At 39.3% G+C, this 22,756-nt stretch overlaps 1 protein-coding gene across 3 annotated transcripts in view; it reads left to right on the forward strand.

Annotated features, from left to right (window-relative positions):
* PARD3B (par-3 family cell polarity regulator beta) overlaps window positions 1-22,756 on the forward strand; it is a 390,939-nt gene that overhangs the window by 319,206 nt on the left and 48,977 nt on the right. For 2 of the 3 annotated variants that reach the window (XM_051623713.1, XM_051623716.1), the window contains one exon: window positions 19,242-19,377. In XM_051623713.1, the coding sequence (XP_051479673.1) occupies window positions 19,242-19,377 (136 nt within the window). The remainder of the gene's footprint in view (window positions 1-19,241; window positions 19,378-22,756) is intronic. The other variant, XM_051623715.1, reaches the window with a different exon arrangement.

Consider the following 22,756-nt stretch of genomic DNA (forward strand, 5'->3'; position numbering starts at 1 on the left):
CTTCGGTAAAACAGCAGTGGCTCCAGACCTCTAAGAAAACACATTTCCTTAAAATGGTCAGGAAACAACTGACTGATTTGCAAGTAACTAATGTGAACGTGTGTTTATTGGGAGAAAAAGTGACAGTTCATATCTGAATTTAAATAAACACATACATTTGGTACTGGATGCTTCTTTTCTGTAGCTGTAAGTAGCAACATGTGGTAGTCACTGTATATGATAAGATCACAGCACTTGCCACAGTACATAAAAGGATACAAGAACAGATGAAATCATTAATGGTTTCATATTGGATCCTGTCTTATTTCCAGTAACATAGTATGCCTGGTACTTAATGGGGCATATCTTTGAAAAAATCAGCAGGTATGATGTTCTGGAAAACATGGAAACCTGCAACCTCGCATCAGAGGCCAAAGCAGTATCTTGGCTCTAACATTTTTTTAAAGTACAAATTATGTCATTGGTGCAGTTACATAAGCTAGAAATTGTAAATTTATGTTGCACAATCTGAAAAGCAAATGATAGCATGTGGATTTGTATCTGCTGCTCAGAAAGCAGACTGATGTGCCAGTCCTGTTTCCATCAAACTAAGTGGTAAAATTTCTGTTGATTGAGATGGGAAATCGGAACTGATTCCCCTGCCTGATTCTCCCTGAAAGAAAGATGAAGCAATGGGATTTTTTCTGTTTTATACTTACTAGTTTCACAGCCAGATTTCTGTAACTTGAGGGTTTTTGCCATACTTTTCTGCAATCCTTTTTTTTGTGTTAACTTTTATTTAGTTTTGGTCTGTTCTTTGCATCATGCTATTGACAAAATTACTTTTACTTTTTTTTACCCCAAAGTTTACAGTATAGAATAATGAAGAAATCCATACAGAAAAAAAATCTGAAACATTAATTGGAGTAGACTACGGCATTTAAAGTAACCTATTCTATCGTCCATTTACCTCCCACATGAAATGAAAACTCTATTTTGATCTGAACTGTCACAGATAATTTCTGCACGTAAAGCACATCCAGAGACAGCTTTCAAATGGAGTTGTCGCTTCTTATTTAGCAGGCTGAGGACTCTCTATTGTTGTCAAACCCTCTTTGCAAAAGCATCACTAACACACTGGTTTGCACAGTTGTATGTAAGAGTTGGAATGGTTGCACAGCCCCCTTGAAACAAAACATTGCATTTAAGTGCTGGAATCCTCTGCAGCTGAACTTACCTACTGCTCAGGAGAAAAATTGGGGGAATTTTTAATACTATTTTAATGCAGATTTTCATACCGTGTGCTGGTATTGGGAGGGGTTGTTTTTAGTGCAGTAACATTTTAGTGTGAATAGTGATTATTAACTTTTAAAGACTAGTAACCAACATTCTCTTCTTTTCCCTAACCTCTATGGGACCAGAAGTTTGGCTTTAGTCTCTTCACAAGTTTCAGGAATTCTTAAGCGCACTGGGAATATCTCTGAACTGTGAGTACAGAACGGCTCCCTCAGAGTGTGCTCCAGCTAAGATGCTGAGGCCAGGCTGTAGGGCACTTGTTTCCAGACTGCTATTGTGATGGTGGCCAATGTGGCCACCTGGTGATGGTGGCTGGGACACTCAGCTATAGCATCACAGAAGGTAGCTTAAAGTTGAGCTCTACGTTTCTTCAGACTTCATTTTTATAGCATTGATTTTGTCCTCGAACATGCTATATTTTCATAAAATAAATTTGCCTTCTGGCCTCAGTTGTATTCTCATAAATTTATGCTATTGGAATATGCAATTAAGCAGTAGTAATGTCTGATTTTTATTTCATTTTCCTCTCAAAGTTGGAAAATGTATCAGGATTAGGGGTTGGAGAATTTGGTTACTGTCGTGAGTTGTCCTCTATAGCTGTCTTCACAACTATTCTGTGCAGGATTAAACAGCAAAACACAAACTGGCAGAGTGTTCTTACCTTATTCTGCACCACTACACAGATAGCAGACTATCTGCTGATCTGTCTGGTAAGCATGACTTTGTCACATCCAGATGTATGTTCAGGAGTGAAAGAAGTAAAACACAGATGAGGCCAGAGAGCCAGGGCCTTGCATTTTCTCCAGCTGCCTGAATCCTTTAGGCATCTTCACTGCTGCAGCTGGAGTTGGGGGACAGGACTGGAGAGTGGAAAACTGCTTGTTGCAGTGTGGAAGCTACAGGAAAACAAAGCTAAAAGTTAGAGCCTAGAATATTACTGGTCAAAGCGAATTGCCTGTTTTAAGGACCATATCTTTTGTAATGAAGCAAAAGACACAGACAGGAAATCACATTGTGATTTCTAAGCTGTATGCCAGAAAATCTGAGGGTTCTTCGTCAAGTGACTCCCTCCTGGAGAGGGACATGATGGGGAAGGGATTTCTCTGTTCCCGCTTTTGCCTGTAGATGTAGTGTATTCATGAATCAATTTTAATGGCTAACCCATGGGGAGCAGTGAATTAAATGTGGGGGAAAGGGTGATTTTTTTGCACTAATAGAGAATAAACTTGAATGGGAAAAAATGAGGAAAGGAAAAATCTTATGGTCACTGTGCTTAAGTCAGTGATAATGCAGGTGTATGGGGTTTTAAACCTTGGCCATTACAGAAAAAGTACAGCAGATGGACTTGATCTCTCCTACTTCTCCCAGATCTTGGTGGGCCAGCTTGCTTTCCTCTCTCCAGGCAGGAAAAGCATACAGCACTGAACTGGATACAGCATATCCATCTCTCTCCTGTGCCAGGAACGGAGGCTGTGGTCCACGTTTTTTACTCAGTTGGCAAGCTTGTAAAGTTCAGGGCTAGAGAAATGGAAGTGGTAATTTTGGAGGCTGTATTCTCACAGGTAATCTGTACACGCTTTTTACAGTTACTTAGTACCTAAACTAGTTGGTCGTATTTGTCCAGTAATTCAATGAAGTTGTTAGTTCTTTTAAATCAAAAACAATTGTATAGTGTCTGTAGTGACTTCAAAAAGCAGTGAGGACTCTGAAATTGGCTTTGCAGCCTGTATAGGCATATTGCATTTGCATCCTTCATAAAACACCAACTATCACTGTCGGGCATCCTGCAAACCAGTATTGTTTCCATGCTACCTTCCACTGCCCCATCTGCTTTCCTCATTTCTGTCATTCTAATGTGTGTGGTGCAGGACTGTCTTTTTATTACATGACTGTGCAAAGCCTGGTTGGGGACAGGGACGTTGCACTGATGTTTTGTCTGCAGTTGTTCCTGAAGCAGACTGTAAAGAGTTGAAGGCCAACTCAAAACTATGTGGAGGTGAGGAAGACACCTGCCAGAAGCTGGAGTGAGGCCATTCCAGCCTACATTGTTTAGCCTGGTGCCCACTACAGAATTTGGAAAGGTCTGTATGCTCGTGGGTTTGCCTGACCTTTCGGAGGCAGTGTTTGCTTGTTCCTCCCTGCACTCCAAACCAGCTAGCAAATGGTCTGCTCTAATGCAAAGGTGATGTGCTTAGGTTAATATTGGTGTGTCCTTCTGAGGGCACAGTACTAGCCAAATAAACTTCAAAGCTTGCTTTTCTGCAGGTCTGCCTTCAAAACATAAAGCAAACATGTCCTCCAGCAACAATTAGTGACTCTTGAGCATACCCCCAAGTAATGGTCACACCCTGATTTCAAAGGCAATTTATGGGGCCATTGTCTGAGCAAATACAGTTCATATCACTGAAAATCCATTGATGATAATGAATTCTGGTTACTGATGAGTGCAGATATAGGATCATGAGGGGTGAAATGTGAGCCCTTGAGCTCTGTGGGTTTTTCTCTGTAAACAGGTCAGGTTTTCATAAGAGCTCAAGTAAAATACGAAAAAAAGAAAAGCTGGAGATGAGTCTCAGGGAAAAGAGGAGGCAAGGAAAGAAGGAGGAATAACAAAACTGAAAAAGCATCCTTTGAGGGGAGCAGGAAATCAGATTAAAAGATTTTTTTGAAGGGAAAAAAAAATTTGAACAGTGCCAGGAGCTTCTCTTTGCAGATTGGCAAAAGATATTTGTGTATATAATAGTTAATTCAGGTTTTATGAAGTCCAAGTGTTAAAGGGAAAGCTGAATTGCTTGTCTATTTTGAAACTTAATGGAGAAGCATATTGGAAAACTATGGAAAAATATACTGCTATACCAAAATATTCTTGGCGTGCTGTGGGATGAGTGTTTGTATTTGAAAACACTATGATGTCAGTATGTTTTTTGTCCTGAATTTCATGAGGTTAACTTGTACTAATATGAAACATTTAGAGATTATTTTTTTTAATAAAAATAACTTAGTTCACATCTGCTCATGTCATGTGACGATGCTATGTGCCCCCTTCCACTAAAAAATACAGACTTCCAGGAATGTGCTGTCTGTAGATCAAGGTTTGATAAAGTTACTGTTAATTAATACAAGTACCCTTCTGTGGCAATATGGGCAGTTTCAGCTCCTCTCATTTCCATACATTGGTGTAGGAATGATGTAGAAACTTAGCAGTAGAAGCAGAAAGCATTTTGATTTGTAGAATATGGATGGGTGGTATTTCCCCTACCTGCTCCCATGCTTGATAATGCCATGTGAGTGATTATCCCTTGCTAGCACATGCCAATGCTGACCACAGTGAGCAGAGCCAGCTCCCTTCCATAGTCAGAAGAGACCCTTGCAGCAGGTGAGTTAGAGGAGCTACAGTTGGTGAGCTGATGACAGGAACTTTGATAAATATCCTCCCAATACAAAGTATTTCAGGAATGATCTGAAGCCACAATATATGCACATCCTCAGCATCGATGACATGTTCTTTTATCTGTTCATCTTGTTCATGTTACAAAAGAGGGGCAGTGGAAAAAGAGATTTTTCTTGACCTTGGCTCAGAATGCATTCACTATTAACCATTCCCCCTCAACCCCTTCTGTAGTATTTACTTGTCAGCTTTGACTATGTTCCCAAAGGTGAGATTTCTCCTCAGTTTATAATGAGGAACAGGACTTTCAGGTTTTTTCCATGTGTTGCCACCAAAACCAATTTTACAGCCAGACTCAGCAGCAATGGTGACAACACGTAATAATAACCATCCCACATGAGATTTAGATTTACTGCTTTTCTGTTTCATTCATATAATGCCTCAACAGCATGATCCGATTTGCTGTTTTCACAAAATCCATCATTAATTGTCTGAGTTAGGAAACTAAGTTCTTCTGTAGTAGATGGACAGAGACAGGCTCCCCTACATTCAGAGTGGAGGTTCACTTGCTCTGGCTGTGCCTCTGTCACTTTATTTATCTGTTTTTTATTTTAAATGTGGTTTGCTTTTTCAAGCATTATTTCTAATAGAAGTGTTACCTTTGAGGCTGCTTGTAAACATAGGAGGAACTAAGTAGTAGTCACTTGCCTCAGACTTTCACCTTTTGGGGCCTTTCCTGCCCTTCTCTTTTTTTTTCCCCACAGCCTGGAAATCTTCCCTGTCTCCCCCTGAAAGTTGCTCTGCTATTGCTGAGTTGCATTTTACCACCCCACAAATGAGAACAAAATAAACAACTTTATCTCAATCATTTGGGCAACAAAATTCAATTTGCTTGTGTTGTTGCAGATCTTTGAGCCAGCCCTTGTCTGGACACTTTTATCATTTTGCAATCTAATCTGCTGAATATCTCCAGTCCTCTTGCATTGGAAGAAAATGGTTTTTTTAAGACTAAAAAAAAAAAAAGCCAGCTGTGTATTTATGCATGCACAAACCCACAGTGATATACATGTCCTCATATATCTTTATATGTATGCATGTACATGTATAATAAATAAAAATTACATATAAGGCTTTGAAAGTCCACACCTAACTTGCTAATGTCAGCTGCAGTTGATAGGCAGCTAAGTCAGACTCTCTTTATAGTCCATTTCTAAAATGAAACCATAAATTTTAAAGCTAGGCTTCATCATTGCAGAGGAAAAAGCTTTTCCAGCCTATTGATGAAATATAACATTTGATAGGATTTATGAGGCCCAGATTCAGGAGGATCATTTGCAGAGCACTTAAAGCTGCTTTTTCATGCCCTTTGCCTTCCCTCCTCCCAAATACACATACCAAAAAAAGCCATTAGTAATGAAAAATTATTAAGGAAGATTTTTCTTGATTCCATACAAATGTCAATTTGAGAGAGAGAAAGAGAAGGAAAACAGTTGCAGGATTTCTTACAGTAAAGGGGTCTAAGTAGAGCCAGGCTGGTTATATGAGAGGAATACTGAGTTTAACTAATACCCCCACAGTGTGATTATTTGCTGTCATACAGTAATTTGTAACGTGTGTGTGTATTTTTAATAGTACCGGATGGAATTTATCTTTTGTCACATTGAGATAGTCACAAACCAGCCAGATAAAGTTAAAAATAAAAATTATACCCAGCTTCTCAATATCTTGATGAAGTTTCCTTCTGGCTTGTATTACCAGAGTGATAATTTCAGAGGAAAAACATCTTCTGTAACTTGTGATCACAGTATCTGTCAAATGGTAGGAAACGAAGAAAACTGCCAGACAGTGTCAGATTTATTAACAGCTCTAAGAAAACCAAAAATTAATGCATTTTCTCATCTTTGATGGGTTGAAATGTCCATGTGCTGTACTTATCTTAATGGACAAGCAAAGGAAGTAGCAGTCATCAATTAAGTCTCTCATTAAGCTGACTGCAGCTTAATCTGGAACACATGCAGGAGTACTATGTGCTTACCAGGCTGTACCTCAAAGGTGTTGCAGTTGTTGTTAAGGAGCACCCATTCCATGGATGCCAGGAACAAGTCAGCTTTATATTGCCTTCAGCAACGTGCAGCCAGCTGCTGGAGCAGGGAGCATGCAGTCCTGCAGGGCAGGGAGGAGGCAGCCATACTATCTTGGACTGCACCAGTTGTGTGAGGGGAGTTGATGGCCTGACTTCCACTGGAAAACTGTTTCCACCTGTTAATAACCAGCCTTCAACCATTTGGGTTGAAAATGCTTATGTAGGAGGTGTGCTGAAATTGAATTATATGGAACATGATGACAGCTGTTTTGGGTGGCCGGGAGAGAGAAAACAACTATTGTTTTGTCTGTGTAAAAATTAAAAATAACAAGTATATGATTATTTCAATAAGAAGCTGCAGTCTTTCCATACACTGGAACAGGGGTTTTATATTTAGGAAAGGAACACAGCCTAGTCTTACACCAGACTGTGCCTTTTGCCACCCTTTGAACATTGACAATTTGACTAAGTTATACAATTTAGAGTACTTCCCACACACATGATAGAAACTTGGCTGCTGACTTCACCAAAAGTGCTCCTTCTGAGCTGCGAGAGCCTAGACATACTTTTCCAATAGTAGGTTCTCCTGGCTGGAGGGACCAGAGAGGTTCCTGGTGCAGGAAGGAAGGATGAGGTGAACAGGGCATGATCCATGTCCCTTTGCCCCACCTGCCAGGGAGCAAAAGAGTGAGTTCATTTAGATGCAAAAGCCTGAGAAATGCTGTGTACAGGCAGGACAAGAATATGAATGGAAGCTGAGGGAGCCAGAGGATGGAGAGAATAAAGGAAGGGTGCTGGGTCAGGGCAGACTTGGGAGCAATAAGTGGGTGTTCAGAACAGGGAGGAGTTACCAGCACTGCAATTTTAATGCTTTGTTAGTGTGTTAGAAAGGAGCACACCCATTTGAACCAGTGCAGAAAGGAAGAAGTGCTGTTGGGTGTTCCCAAGCCACCTACAGCCTCATCATTACTCCAGGCTGCTTTGTGAAATGCTTCAGGGAGATGGGCTTCCAGGAGTGCTGGAAGGAGTGATTCTGACCTAGGCACAGCAGATAAGGTGTTTCTGTGCTAGAGCAGCAAGGGGGACAGGGATGTGCTTGTATGAGAAGCCAATAAATGGGTGGAGGAAACTGAAGGAAATTGGCATCCTCAGCTGAAAGGTATAAAGGGAAAGACTTCTGAACATCAGGGTGAGAACGTGGAACAAAGGGAGTAAGACGAAAACAGATGTGGAAGGATTTGTAAGGTGTGTCTCTAAACACAGCAGTTGAAACTATGAGAGTCATTCTGTAGCGATAGGGATGGGCCTGAACCAGAATGTTTGCTTTAGCATTTCTGGGATTTCCCACCCAAATGCGGAGAGTTAGGCTTGCTCTTTCTCTTCCAGGTTAGATACACCGAGAAATCTCTAGTTTGAAGATTCCATCACTTCGTTTTTCCTTTTTAACTTAAAATTCTTCAAAACAATTCCTAAAAAGGACTAGTGCTTACCTTCAAATTTAAACAGCTGAAAAACAGCCCCAACTTCCCCAAGTGGAAAATGTGTGAATAATTTCAGAGGCACAGTGGAGCTGCAGCCGTAAGAAGGAGCTAGAAAAGCTGGACATATCTGGAAGTCCAAGAGCTTCCAGTGCCTGCATAACAAAAAGTAATAAAGTTACACTGCTAACTTTAGGCCCCTGAGTTCAGAAATATTTATCCAAAATGCAAGTCACCTTATAATGGATTTAATTCTGTTGATATGAAGCTCGTGATGAAAGCTAGTTGAAGGACTGTGCACTCCCCTGTCTTTGCGAATGTGAACAAAACAACTGTGCTCTGAGGAGCCCAGCTGCACGGGGGAGAGGTGTCTGAGAAGGGAGGCTGCTTGGTGGGTAGGCAAGGTGGCCTTGGAGGCAGCAGAACTTTGCAAAATCCATCAACCGCTTCAGCATCTGGCAGGGTTTCTGTTGAGCAATAACCACAAGCTAAATTTGCCACATATAATTCCTAAGAGAAGCTAGTGGTAACTGATGTTTTGACTTTTGAGCATGTTCCTGTGAAACTGCTCAGATCTCAGTTAGAGTTTGGAAATACTGTCCTGTCAGAGAACTAGAGTGAATTTGCCTTCAAGGTTGTCACCATGGTAAGACTGTCATAAAATTTTTAGCCCCCCACACTACTACAGTGTAGAAAATACAGTTAAGCCTGTTTCTCTTGTACATCTGTTAAATGCTTCAGGTGTCATTTTAGTATATATTCCAAAGAAGTGAACTTTGGATCATTATATTGGAGTTAGGATGTTCCAAAGAATATGAATTATACTCTCCTCTGTGAGAAGCTCCATGTATTTTAAGAGCCATTTGAGCATGCTCAGTGGTGCATTCATTTTGCTGTGCATTGCACTCACAGCTAGTAAAGTACGTTAGAAATAATTTAATTAGTTGTCTTTCCTTTTCTTTAGCTTGTAGCTGGAATGCTCAGTGCTTTCCTTATAAGGCTTACATGCTTCACCTTGCATGTGCCAGTGGCTTAATAAGAACATCTGCTGTCTTTCTGTAGCAAATCTGATGATTTTTCTATGCACGTATATTTAGTTGTACATATAAATAGAATCCAGGCACTGTTAGATGCGTATGAAAGTGTACGTCAGATTGAAATGGTAACAGATGAGGTTTTCTGCAGTTCCATTTATGAAGTATCAAGTTAAAAATGAAGCTATGAAGTAGCCAGAAAACTTTTTTATTTCTGTAACCAAAGGCGTATGCTTGTACAGCCTGACTTAATTAGGTCTCTGACACATTCTTAGAATGGTCAGTATTTCATGTGTTGTATCATTGTCTGCAAGTTGTTTTTTCATTACAGTTGGGCTTCTACACAGCAGAATGTAGGAGATCATTGCTCCAGATGTCTGGCTCCATTCACCGAATTTGTTGCTGTCTACAGCAAAATTTGAGTTTTAGCTCTACAGTGCAAATTGCCTTTGAATCTTTGGATGCCCTTAAACAGTGTAGCACTGGAATATGTGTAAATGTCTACAAAGTACGGTGATTGGAGTGGCTGGTTTAAGAGGAGCTATAAAACGGTTCCAGCTGGAGTGCATTCTTGAGGTAAGCTCAAAATACTCTCCAAATTGTCAGCACACTACTTGGGAAAAAACACAAGAAACAAATTATCTTTGGTGTGCTTTGCTTTCTTTAATACACGTAAGGACAGGGTAAATGGAAGTCGGTCAGTTTTCAACAGTTTGTGTAAAATTGTCCCTAGGTTTTGCTTCTGTGCTTCAGCCTTCATGTATAAATGCATCACACTGGGTTCTAAGTATACCTGTGTGCATTTCTGTGGACACGATGTCTGTGTTTCAGGAAGTATTTTGTATCTGGCCATTAATATTTATATAGAACTGAGAGCTTTGATTCTTGCAATTTTTAATAAACATTGATGGTGTTACTAGTTTATACAGAGCATTCAATATGCTCCATCAAAATGGCAGCTCTAATTAGGTTCCTTGAATTAGCTAATGGATTTTGAGAAAGATAGCTTACAAAGCTCTTACAGCTGTCCAAGATATTCCTGCCATGGCAGAAAGACAAAAGGCCTCTGGAAGCTACAGACGTTAAAGCTTTAGAAATGCAGCTGACAGTTAAAAAAGATAAATTACATTTGTATATTTTTTCCCGTAAAAGTTCTAATGCTGGATTAATGTTATCCTTGTAGTGACCATTCATTAAAAACAGCCAAAAAAGCCAACTTTATAGTAAAGATGCATTTTGGCTATGAGAGCTATGCTTTTCCATGATGCTTTACAGGTGGTATAAATTAACTCCCTTTCCTTTTCCTTAAAAAAAAAAAAAAAAAAAAAAAAAAAAAAAAAAAAAAGGTAAACTGAATCTGTAACACGATTACAGATACAGAAACTTTTTTTTATTTTTTAGTTGAGGTTGAGATTTCTACTTCTTTTCTTCCTAGACCAGGTATTATAAAAAGAGGCTACATAGTGGATTAGTTGCTGCCACTCTACCAATGGCATATATTTGCATGTGTGAAACAAAGAGCAGGATATAGTCTAGTGTGAAACTTGGAGAAGTAATTTCTGGGAGAAAATGAACAGTTACTCCAGGCTTTGTAGTTTTCAACAAAGTATATTTTAGAACATAGGCAGCAGCATCTACTCAGTGAATTCTTAGATCCTCGATTCTTCCCTCACGAGGAAGTGAAGAAATTAAGACTGCACTGAATTGTCACCTTCTCTCCCTCCTGCCATTGCTTTGTGTGTGCTAAAGGGAATTCCTGAGGGACTCTTGAATGGCAAATTCATTGCAAGTCTGTAAAGTACTTATTATCTCAGCTTTAGCAATAAGTTTAATAAACTGTAGTACAAAAAGCAATAGTCTGCAAGTGAAAAAAAACCCCTAGCTACCAGTTGCAGGCAACTGTGATAGCCATTAAGAAACAGAGTTACATTTCCACACAAGAGTATAGCATTCAGCATTTGCTTTGTTGAATTGTTAAAGCTGCTGTAAACGGAGTTTGGAGGGCTGAAAATCTGCTCTGTGTTGGTGTGACCTATCTATTGTAAATATGCCAGCTGCTTTACATCAGTAAAGTAAAATACCCCCTCCCAAGCCATGTTGTAATACAAAGTGCCAAAAAAGGCAATTTAAGTACTTTGCTGTGTAAATCCAGAAGAAATTACCTTGGAGAGAAGGCCCTCAATTACGCCTCACACGTGACTTCTGCATGATGGATAAAAGGCATAATTGACATCATCTTTAGTAAAGAAACCAGAAACTGTTGCATTGTCTAGGGGCTACTGAAAATACCAGGAAAATCTGTTTTTCATTATTTTCATTGTGTATTGTTTATAGAGAGTGTGGTTGTTGTCAGCAGCTGAGTCCCTAATCTCCCTGCTTTCCTAGCCCTTTGGAGACACGTGCACATCTCAGATCAACAAGACAGCAGTAAACTGGTCACAGGCCAGAAAAAGACATTGACCAGCCTGAACTGTAAGGAATCCTTTTTTTTTTTTTTTTTTTTTAATTAATAGTTAAAATCTCGTGATTGCCTTCCTTGATGAGGCACAATACATTGAGCAGAAAGAAGGAAAAAAAATCTATTTTCTTTGAAGTAAAGATGACAGGCTGGCTACAAACAAGAAAATGTCCCCTTTTTTTCTTTCCTTCCTACTTGATTGCAAATAACCTGTTTCTGTTAAGAGTAGTGCAAGCCATGTCTGCCATTATGGTGAAGTTAAACCTCAGTGTGCCAATTTTGTTTCTGTAAAGTAACAAATTAGGCTATACCTCCCATTATTTCTGGCCAGCTGTAGTCAACTATAAGGTATAAAGGAGAGTAATGGAGATGAGAAGTGCCTTGGATTGATGTTCATCTAAATGTCTAGGCCATCTGCCATAACAAACAGGAAAAGGTGTTCTGTGTCATGTGAAAAGAGGGAAACATAAAAGGATACTTTATGTCAAGCCACTGAGAGATATTTTACAAACAGTTTGGGAAAACTGAAAGTGATACAAATCTGTTGATCTCAGTCTTCAATTTGTGGTTTTCAGGCTTCTGTAAACATATTGTGAGCTGGGGAAAGAAAAGGTTAACGTCTCTTTCCTTCTTTATTTCTAATGAGTCTGTAGGAACCAAAGAATACCATCTTCTTTTTTTCCACTAAGCTCCTAATGTCAGGAGGTCAGTAGTGATATTACAGGGTCAATAGGACTCAATTTACATCCAGACAAATGGTAGTCATGTGCTGCCCTGGGAGCCTTTGACCTTTTCGACAGAAGTGGTTCTACTGCTTTTATGGTAGCCTAAAGAATTGAAAGGTAACAACTGAGGCACAGTTATGACTTTTTACAATATTGTAAAGCAGATTAAGACTCAGGAACTTTATTATACAAGTTCAAATAAACTCAAGTAAATGTAAATAGCTCCTTCAGTGTAGTTTGTTTTTCTGCAGTTTACTTATGAATCTTGACTTTATATGTATTTGTGTACAGATGGATAGAGAGAAATATATCTATCTAATGCTTTTCATGTCAGCCCATCTATACAAATCCACTCAGGATAGTCTTGTCTAAATGGAACTTGGCGCAGTCTTCCACCTGGACGCTTTGCACAGGTTTCCAAAGCAAAAGCTCCTACTGGAGCAAGAAAGCAAGTGCCATGGAGACCAATAAAACCATTTGCATGGTTCCAGTAGCTAGAAAAACATCATTCTAAAGTTGAGCCCACAGTGTGGGGTGTGTAGAGCCAAAGCCTAGGCTGACTCTGGCTGAGCATCCAAGGCAGTGCCTGAGCCTGCAAGGCAGTATCAGTGATGTCAACAAGATGTTTCAAACAAGTCTTTCATTGCAATATAATTAATTTACTCAAGTGCACATGAAAACAACAAATGTTCATTTCTTCCTATACTCTCTTGGTGGTTGACAAAGATGAAAGCTGAAATATTGTAGAATTATGTTCTTATCACTGATTTTCTTTGTATCACTTCCCACCATTCTTTTTCATTCCCTCTTACTATTGAGGCTTCAGAACTATCTTCATAAGCAGTGTAATACATCAGGATAGATAGAGAAGAGCTGGAACTGAAAGAGTAATGTACTCAAATATGTATTAGTCATAACTTCAAAATGAAAGTTTTATCCTAAGTGAAAGATACTCTTGCATTCTCTGTTGGATTGCCTGTATATCTTTGCAGACCACTATGTTCCTTTCAGTATATAAAATTAGGGTTATTTTATAGGAGATTGTGAATGGGAGATTGTCCATTCTCTTGAGTGTGTAAGTCACATTTTGCCTTGGATTCATTTATTAAGGAAAAATTAACCAAAAGAATATTTTTTTTTCTTCCCTTTCCATTTCCCGCACCAGTTGTTTGTTTAGAGGTTGACAGTCAGATGAGTGAAATCAGCATTTGAAGGAAATGGCTGGCAAAAAATCCCTGTGCAATATTAATGTGTTCAGGAAAACCACTAGAAACAAAATGTTTCTTGCCTCTTTAAATGCATGTTTATATACACCTTTAAGTGGTTCATCTTATTCTGTGTACACAACACTTGTTTTTAATTTTGTGTTATCTAGAGAGCTGCAGTAAGAAGTCACTAATTTAAAAATTTATATTTTTAACCTGAAATCCAGATTAGAAACTCAGAGGAATAACAGAAAGGAGATTTTATTGCGCAAAACCCAAGCCATATGTATTAAACACTGATTATGATGTTTTGATTCTTTGAAAAAAATAACTTGTCTGTCATACTGGGTATATATTACTGAAGTGGTGCCTGTTGATCCTTCTCTTCAGAGATGATGGAATGAAATTTCACAGTCATATTTAACATAATGTTAGAGATAGCTTGAAGCTAAAGCTGTGCCAAATTACAGTGTCCTTTTTGTTTTGGGATGCCTAGTCCAACTGCAGCAGTTGAGTGTCTGTTACATAGCAGGTCCCTTTACAGTTGCAGTGGGCACGGTGCCTCTGACAGATCCAGACACAGGGCAGAAGATGGTGGTTTCTGGCAGTAGTGCAGCCCCAGCAGTCTGGGCTAGAACGATCATGCAGATTTAAATTTTTTTTCCACTTTCTCCTAAGCCAGACAAAACCTTTTGTTTGTATGGATTCAAACTAGCAAAATCACAGAATGGCTGACAGGCATGTGCTTTTTCCTCTTTTGAGCTTTCATATAAGATTATTTATTAGATTTTCTATTTCCCATTTTTTTTAGGCTGTGCAGCTTATTCAAAAAACTGTTCAACTTCTCTTAAAATTGTTTGTGGCATGGGATTTTGAACAGGTTTTGTTACTGTTGTTTGAAATCAGCATTTGAGTCTTTACATTTTAAAGTTTCTCAGAGCTATTTTCCCCCACCTCAATGTTATTTAAAACTTCCACTGAAAGGTTCAGGTTCTATCCCAGTATCAACTGCTTTTGAATCAGTCTCCTTGCATGTAGCACAATTGTAGGAAATTGTTCTGAAATGTTCTGAAATTGCAAAATGTAGAGTGTTCTCTCACAGTCTTGTCACGACGACAGAGAAGTCCACGGGTAGATTAAATGTTAAAGCCTAGGAACATGTGGTGGTGGAGAGGAATGGCTAATGTGTGGTTGTGCAGTTTTCTGAAGGACATGTAGCACAGGGAGCCATGTTCAAGAAATGAGTTCTGCACAAAATCGTAGATGTAATGAGGACTGTAATGTTTATATCTTCTCAAGGAGGGAGCACTACACTAAATGTAAAGCTACTGTAAAAGAAATCTATCTGCTGTACTTACTAGGCTTGATGAAAACTTCAGTGAGTCTCCTTAATCTAAATCGACTTTGATTGGAGTATTGTTCTTATATTTCTTCTCTAAGTTCAGGTTCCTTTTCAATGTAAATAGTCATGCATACAGAACATTTGAACTGGTATTCATCTGCTGTTTCCCTGTCTGAGAACTGCTATCTGATCCAACCAATATTTTTTAATTATGTATTTATAGGCAGATGGGAGAATAGTTTACAGTGAATGTATGATCTTTTCTGCCAGTCTTGGAAAATTGTGGTGTGTTTTTTTTTTTTTTAATATTGCCTTATCAGTTTATTTTTTTTATTACTGATGACTTCATTCTGTTTGAATTCAATGCTTCGGTTTCTTTGGGGTAAACTAATAGATTATGTATGCGATATTTGCACTGTGCTGATTGAATTCATCTGGTGGTTTGAATGTGGTTCATATATTCACATAATTGTCAGAAGCCAACTTTAAATTCAGAACTGTTTCATGAGCATTGCACAGGGCATCATATTCATCTCACATTACTCAGGAGTGGGTAAAACTTTCACAGTAAGCTAGATATCCAGCTCTTTCAAAGGCCAGTGTCTTTTGCATTCATGCCTATAAACAGTGACAGAGGAGAAGGGAAAAAAAAAAAAAAAAAAAGAGATCTGTCGGGCTTCAACTGTTTCCTGAAAAAATGAAGCTGATGTACTGACTGACTGTCTTCCAACCTGTTCGCCTAGAAAATTGTGAACCTGCTGGCCACTTTTTACCAGATTCGGCAGGTGTTTAGATGTTCAAAAGATACTGGATCACTAAGTTTCATGGAAATAAGCAGCCTGCTAGAGAAGCCTAGTCAAGTGCCCTTGCTGGGGAGAAATGCTGCAGTGTGAACTCAGGCCCATTATTGGACACCACAGAACCCACAGAAGAGCAGCGCAGGAAATCAGACTTCATGGAGCTGCTTGTTTCCACAGAGATTATGGTTGTGTTTTCACACTAATCCAGATGGATGACTTTCCATGTGCTGCTATCTTTCATTCAAAATTTCCTCCTCATTCTCATGGTTAGGATTTGTACATTAGTACAGTGTGGCAGAGGTTTGCCAAAGAAAAAGCTGTCAGATCCAGTCTTTTAATCAGCTCAATCTCTGCAGCACCTACTTGCTGGCTGGCTGGGTTTAAGCAGAAGGAAATTCACCTAATGGAGATCTGCAGTAAATGGAGCACAAACAGCTGTTACTGCTTCTTACAATATAAACCTCAGATTTAATTTAAAATGTGAGGGGAAAAACCTCCTGTATGGTACTTTCAAATTATCTCTTTAGCCAACATACCTGAAGGTAGAAAGTGAGTTTGTGGCCATTAGGCCATTGGTGGGAGGTGCTAATACAGTTGCAGAGAGTTGCAGGGAGCCAGATCAGCTGGAACCAGAAGGCTGTGCTGCCATTCAGAGAGACTTAGACAGGCTGGAGACTTGGGCAGGGAAAAACCTGATGAAGTTCAACAAGGGCAAGTGTAGAGTTTTGCATTTGGGGAAGAAAAATGCCATGTAGCAGTACAGGTTGGGGGCTGACCTGCTGGAGAGCAGTGTAGGAGAAAGGGACCTGGGGGTCCTGGTAGACAGGAGGATGACCATGAGCCAGCAATGTGCCCTTGTGGCTAAGAAGGCCAATGGCATCCTGGGCTGCATTAGAAAGGGTGTGGTTAGTAGGTCAAGAGAGGTTCTCCTACCTCTTTATTCTGCATTGGTGAGGCCGCATCTGGAGTATTTTGTCCAGTTCTGGGCCCCTCAGTTCAAGAAGGACAGGGAAGTGCTGGAAGGAGTCCAGCGCAGAGCCACAAAGATGATTAAGGGAGTAGAACATCTCCCTTATGAGGAAAGGCTGAGGGAGCTGGGTCTCTTTAGTTTGGAGAAAAGGAGACTGAGGGGTGACCTCCTCAATGTTTACAAATATGTAAAGGGTGAGTGTCAAGAAGATGGAGTTAAGCTTTTTTCGGTGATGACCAGTGATAGGACAAGGAGTAATGGATACAAATTGGAGCATAGGAGGTTTAAGGTGAATATCAGAAAAAATTTTTTTACTGTGAGAGTGACAGAGCACTGGAACAGGCTGCCCAGAGAGGTTGTGGAGTCTCCTTCTCTGGAGACATTCAAAACCCGCCTGGATGCCTTCCTGTGTGATGTACTCTAGGTGACCCTGCTCTGGCGGGGGGGTTGGACTAGATGATCTTTTGAGGTCCCTTCCAACCCCTAAGATTCTATGATTCTATGATCAAACTAGACAAGTTTCCCGTATTTTAGCGTTTCCCACTTTTAGCTAGTGCTGCTCTGGGTAATGATGTTGGCAAAGCAACAAGGACAACTCTTTGGGCCTTATCTGTATGTTAGCAGCCCTAATTAAATGCTTTATCTGTATTCACAAGTAAAGTCAGGGGATTTCACAGGTATTGTATTGCTCAGGAGCTGTGGACCAAGCTTCACTGTTCTAAGTGATAGTCCCAATTAGCTAGTCCTCAATTCCAGTGTTTTGCAAACTGGAAATGGTTCTCCACTATTTGACAAGAATTCATGCAAGGAACAGAGGCATTTATCTGTGGAAGGAGTCATGGGGAAAAGGGAATGCACTTTTTTTTTCTCACTAGTCCACAGAGGTTGTGCAAACTTTCTGCAGTGTCTTGGCAGATCATGAGAAAAAATTCATGCACTTTGGAAGAGTTTGGTAAGTCAGCCAGAGAAGCTTGAAACCTCTGGGACTTCGTAGAGTAGGGGTCTGGGTAACTTAGGATCCAGGGAAGGCAAGTAAATTAAATGTTAGATTTTTCATGGAAACATATCAGTGCTGCAAGTAAACATTTCCAGTCCTGGCAGCATATTAAATTTGCATTTGCACCCTACATGGAATTTTCTTTCATTGATAATTAATTTCCAACAAATCTAGATGGCTGTTAAGATACTAGGAACTACTTTATTATTCAACTGATAGATTTATGTCCAGTCTTTTATATGTGCTTTCCAAATTCATTTTGCTATGCAAGTCCTGTTAAAGGCTTCCCTAGATTCTGGCATACTCATAGTGGAGTGCAGTGTGACAAGATGCTCCACAGAATCTGTGCTCATATGAATACATCTGTCTTTGTAGCATGTTGTTGGTGAGGCAGAGTTAAGGTTGCAGATTAAGAGAATATATGATGATGTGCTGCAATAACAATGGTCTGAGTTTAGGATCAGCTCCAAAAAATTCTAAAATTCCCTGTGAATGCCAGTAAATGCTACTGAGCCATGCAGACAGTACTCACCCCAGTTCTGAATAAAGCAGGGCTGGAAACAGCTGTGGGAAACTTTTAATTTATTCTCTTTCAGTGTGGCTGTATTTTTTTTTTAATTCTTAGGCATTTTCAGGAATTTAGTATATTTTTTTTAATCCTTCCAGGTATGCTTGAGCTTCCACAGCTGTAGAAGTCCAGCTGTGAGGTTTTGGAAGGCTCACCAGGGTCAAAATCTGCAAAGACAGGCATGTGTTTAACTTGACAAACTAAGCAACTCCGCTAGCTTTACCACGCCAATTTGCAGTGTATGCAGTTCAGCATACAAGTGAGTCTTTGTGGATTACTAAATGGATTACTGTTTAATTACCACATTAAAAAACTGGTGTCAAGATGTAACAGTGTGCTTTCCCATCTCTCTTGCCTCCCGTGTATTTTCATGGCTGATGTTTTAGTTGTTTCTATAATTGGAAGGGAGGTTGTTTTTTTAATGAGATAAAACTTCTTTCTGTGAGTCTCTGAATATAGGATATTCTTTACCTTGAACAAATGTAATTTTAGGGAAATTCCACATTTAGCGTGGGAGCAAAAGGAAACTTTTTCCTGGCAGCTATCATCATCATCATCATCATTATTAAAATATGATAGCCATTTATAGCTGCTCATAGGAATGTTAAAAGTTTCCTTGTGCTCCCCCATCTGTCTGCATCCATCTGTTGTCTCTTGTCTTGTACTGGAATTGTTAAGTTCTTTGGACAGGGACAGCATTTTTTTTTATGGGGTTCAAGTTCACAAGTAGCAGCTTTATTAATACAAGATGGCAAAAATACGGGAGATTCAGGCCGGTGGGTACTATGCAAGTCAGGAGATTCATAATTGATTTGTCTCAGATGTGGCAGTTCTGTGTGGATGCTCATGTGGGTACCTGATAAGAGTTAGATATGTGTGTACATATGAGGTTTATTTTGATTTTTTTATTTTTCTCAGCAGCTGCGCAGGTGCTGGGAATGCTGATCGTATCCAGAAGTTAAGGAAGGAATACCATCAGGCCAGGCGGGAAGGCCTGCCTTTCTATGAGGATGACGAAGGAAGAACACAACCATCTGATTACGACCAGCATTGGGTAGGTCTATAGTGTGATGCAGTTAGCAGAACATGCTTGTTTGTGTTTTCCAGAAATCCTGTGTTGGCTTAACATGAATTTGGGGGGGTTGTAGAAATGGATAAATACTTCATGTTAGCCACCAAAGAAAACATTAATAACATGAAAACTTGGCCAAAAATAACTTGTCTGTTTACTGGTCCAGGTTTCCTCTCGTTAGGCCGAAGACATGCAGTTATTTCCAAACTTTGTCACATGTGGTAGCATCAAGGTTTTTCAGCAGGATTTATGGTACTCTAACAGTTAATCCAGTCATTCCCTGGATTAACGAGAGCATTAGAAGAGCAGACTCTGACTCTAGTCTCTGCAAAGCGAGAGGGAGGAAACAGAGACGTGTCTGCTCCTGCCCTTCCTTCTGTGCTGGACATGAGCAGTCTGGTCCAGTGCATCCTCCGTAACTTTTATAAAGTGAATAATGGAATAATTTGCTCCTCTCACATCTAAGGATCTTAAAATATTCTACCAACCTTTTAGAACTGTAACAGACATACTGTATTCCCTATTGTACATCTAGGAGTCACACTATGCAGAGGTGTATTATCTATGTGACTATTGAAGAGTAATCTATGGTAGAACTAGAGATTAAATCAAGCATGCTGGATTTTTTTGTGTTAAATAAATGTGACAGATGTAGTCTACGGGATCAGGGTTGTGGTACTCAAGAGCTCCACCTGACCAAGTTTCAGAGTTGGACTCTGTCTCTTTAGAGGTAATTATAATCAACAAGCATTCAAAAATGTAACTTTGATAAGATGCAATTTATGCTAAATTTGAAATTTTAGTTTAAAAAGAGACAGAATTATGTTTAAATCTTAAGAATCTAAATACACCTGAAGTTTGAGCTAACACTGTTGATTTTAATGTCCTCTAATTTATCTGTGTGAATGCTGAAGTGAAATCTTCAGTGATTGGCATTGCAGTCCAAGAAAATCCTATGCAAGACTAGAATTTCTTGCAATTGCAGGGAGATAGAGTTAAAAGGGGTGGTTTTACATAAATTATCATACATATTTGTTCATTAACCCAAAAATGTTGTTATATATATTATTCTGATTCAGTCACCAAAAATGTCCCTTCAACAAAATAATTATTTCCTTAGCACAGTTAACTTTGATATGCTGCCTTAAATTTTGTGACCCAAATTTGAGAATCTATGTAGCTACTATTCTTCTGAATAGCTTTCATAAACTAAAATGAGAATACACATTAAACGTGTCTTTCTTTTGAAATCGTATGCCATGTTAAGTGTCCTGACAGAGGCCCCAGATTGGGCCAGTGGTACTTCTTCAGCAGCCTGAGGATTTCTACTTCTTATCTGAAACTGATAAAGCTTTATTAATCCTCAGAGGAGGTTGAGATTTATGGCCAGTGTAGTTGCCTAAGATTCACAAAGGTTTCTTCTAGGTAATCCTTTTTAAGCCTTTTCTATTAGGTATAATGCCCAGAGATTACTGATTTCCAAAGCTTCACTTTTGCTGTGAGGCAAGTTGTCCTTAATCAGAGCACCTGAAAGGAAGCTTTAAGTATCTCAATCTTAACTGGTTAATAATAGTGTCATCAGGATTGTTTCTTTTTTCTGTCTTTCCATTGCAGAATATTTTTTAATGTTTTTGTTGTGAGGATGGCAATCTGCTCAAAAATTAGTTTACCCTGAGGGCTTTAATACTCTGAAGTTTGTTGCTGCAACAGTTCCTCTTGTTGAAGTGATTTACAAATTTCAAGGACTTCTGGTCTATTCACAGCAACAGTATCATCTATTGCTCCATCCAGCTTTGCTTTCATAGGAACTGTCTTTAAGTCTGGAAAATACTGTGGCCCCAGCTTGTTCTTTTTGGACTCCTGGCTGATATTTCTACTCTGACATGTAGTTTTACCCTTAAAATACATGTTACATCAATCCATTCAGACAGAAAATAAGATACAAAAATAGAATCAAAATATTAAAAAGAAAAAAAAAATTCTCAAAGCATCTTGCCAGGAGAGTTCTCAAGATATTTTATAAAAACTGTAGTCTTCCACCCTTTGGGCTGCTGACCCTCAGCAGTACAATGCTAGCACTGATAGAACAACAGCTGATTTCTTCCACCTTTACTTATCAGTGAAAAGACATGCTGATGATTAATTGCATAATTGTAAATAAATAAAAACTTACTCTAATCTTCAGGATGTCAGACCTTTTTTTAAAGAGTCAGCAGCTGAGGAGGAGGAAAACCTTCTGGTACAAGTTTTCCTCCTTCTCACAGGAGGTTATGGCACCATGAAAGCTGCAACAGGAAAGGAGATGCTGGATCTCCCTATGTATTTTTAATACTCAACTGGTTCTTTCTATGCTTTCATCAGTCAGCTGTTTTACCTAAGCCAGCTTTTCTATAAGATGTCTTCCTAATGTACAGCAGCTGCTGTAATCACTTTCCACCATCTCATGAAACATGCAGATAAGCTGGGAAATAACAGAGGATAATTTGAGAAGACACTATCCTGTCACAAATCAACAGCCCCAGAAATGGATCCTGGGTCTTGTCCTCCAAAAAAGTATCTGAGAACTCATGAGGCAAATTTCTATCTGATAAAGCTGACATTGACAAGTGGCCTTTAGCTGACACTGTAATGGGACAGAATTTCTAATAGAAGGGGTATTTCTAACAATCTACTTTTTTTAAAGTGGGATAAATCAAGTTAAAGTGCAGAGCCAGCTGAAAAGCTAGCATTGTAAGGGAAAATGATCTCATGACAGGCAATTGGGATCCATAAATGTTTTAAAAATAAGGTCAAAAATTCATTTTAAATAGGCCTGCTATTCTCTCATCATCCATTCCTCCCCCCACATCCATTTTCCAATTCTCCTCTATTCTTCTCATCTGTTGCTGGATGAATTTTTCCTCTCTTGCGCCTTCATTCTGCTCTCCCTTCCCCACAGGCTGTTCTTTTTCTTTTTGTAAGTAACTGAGTAATTCAGATTATTGTGTCTCCATATACAGGCACGTGTATATAGCATTGTGTATCCTATAGAGCCAGATTCTTTGAAATTCTTGAGCAGCTCCTTTATGCTTTGGTTTGTTGTTGAGTTTTGCATCCTTTGGACTCCTCCCTGCCAGTCCCCATCCATGTTTATAACTTGAATAAATTATAAGCCAAATTCTATAGCATGGATCACAAGGCTTTAAGTAAACCTTAGCTAGTTAACCAAAGAACAGACTGATAAATATAAATATTGTCTAGGAAAATGAATGCCTGTTGTTGTCACTGGAATGTGAGAAAGGAAGAAGCCAGAGTTGTGGTCAATGGGACAGAATCTAGTTGGAGGTCTGTGGCTAGTGGAGTCCCTCAGGGGCTGGTATTG

This window comes from Apus apus, chromosome 6 (genome assembly GCF_020740795.1).
Source record: "Apus apus isolate bApuApu2 chromosome 6, bApuApu2.pri.cur, whole genome shotgun sequence".
Taxonomy (NCBI): Eukaryota; Metazoa; Chordata; class Aves; order Apodiformes; family Apodidae; genus Apus; species Apus apus.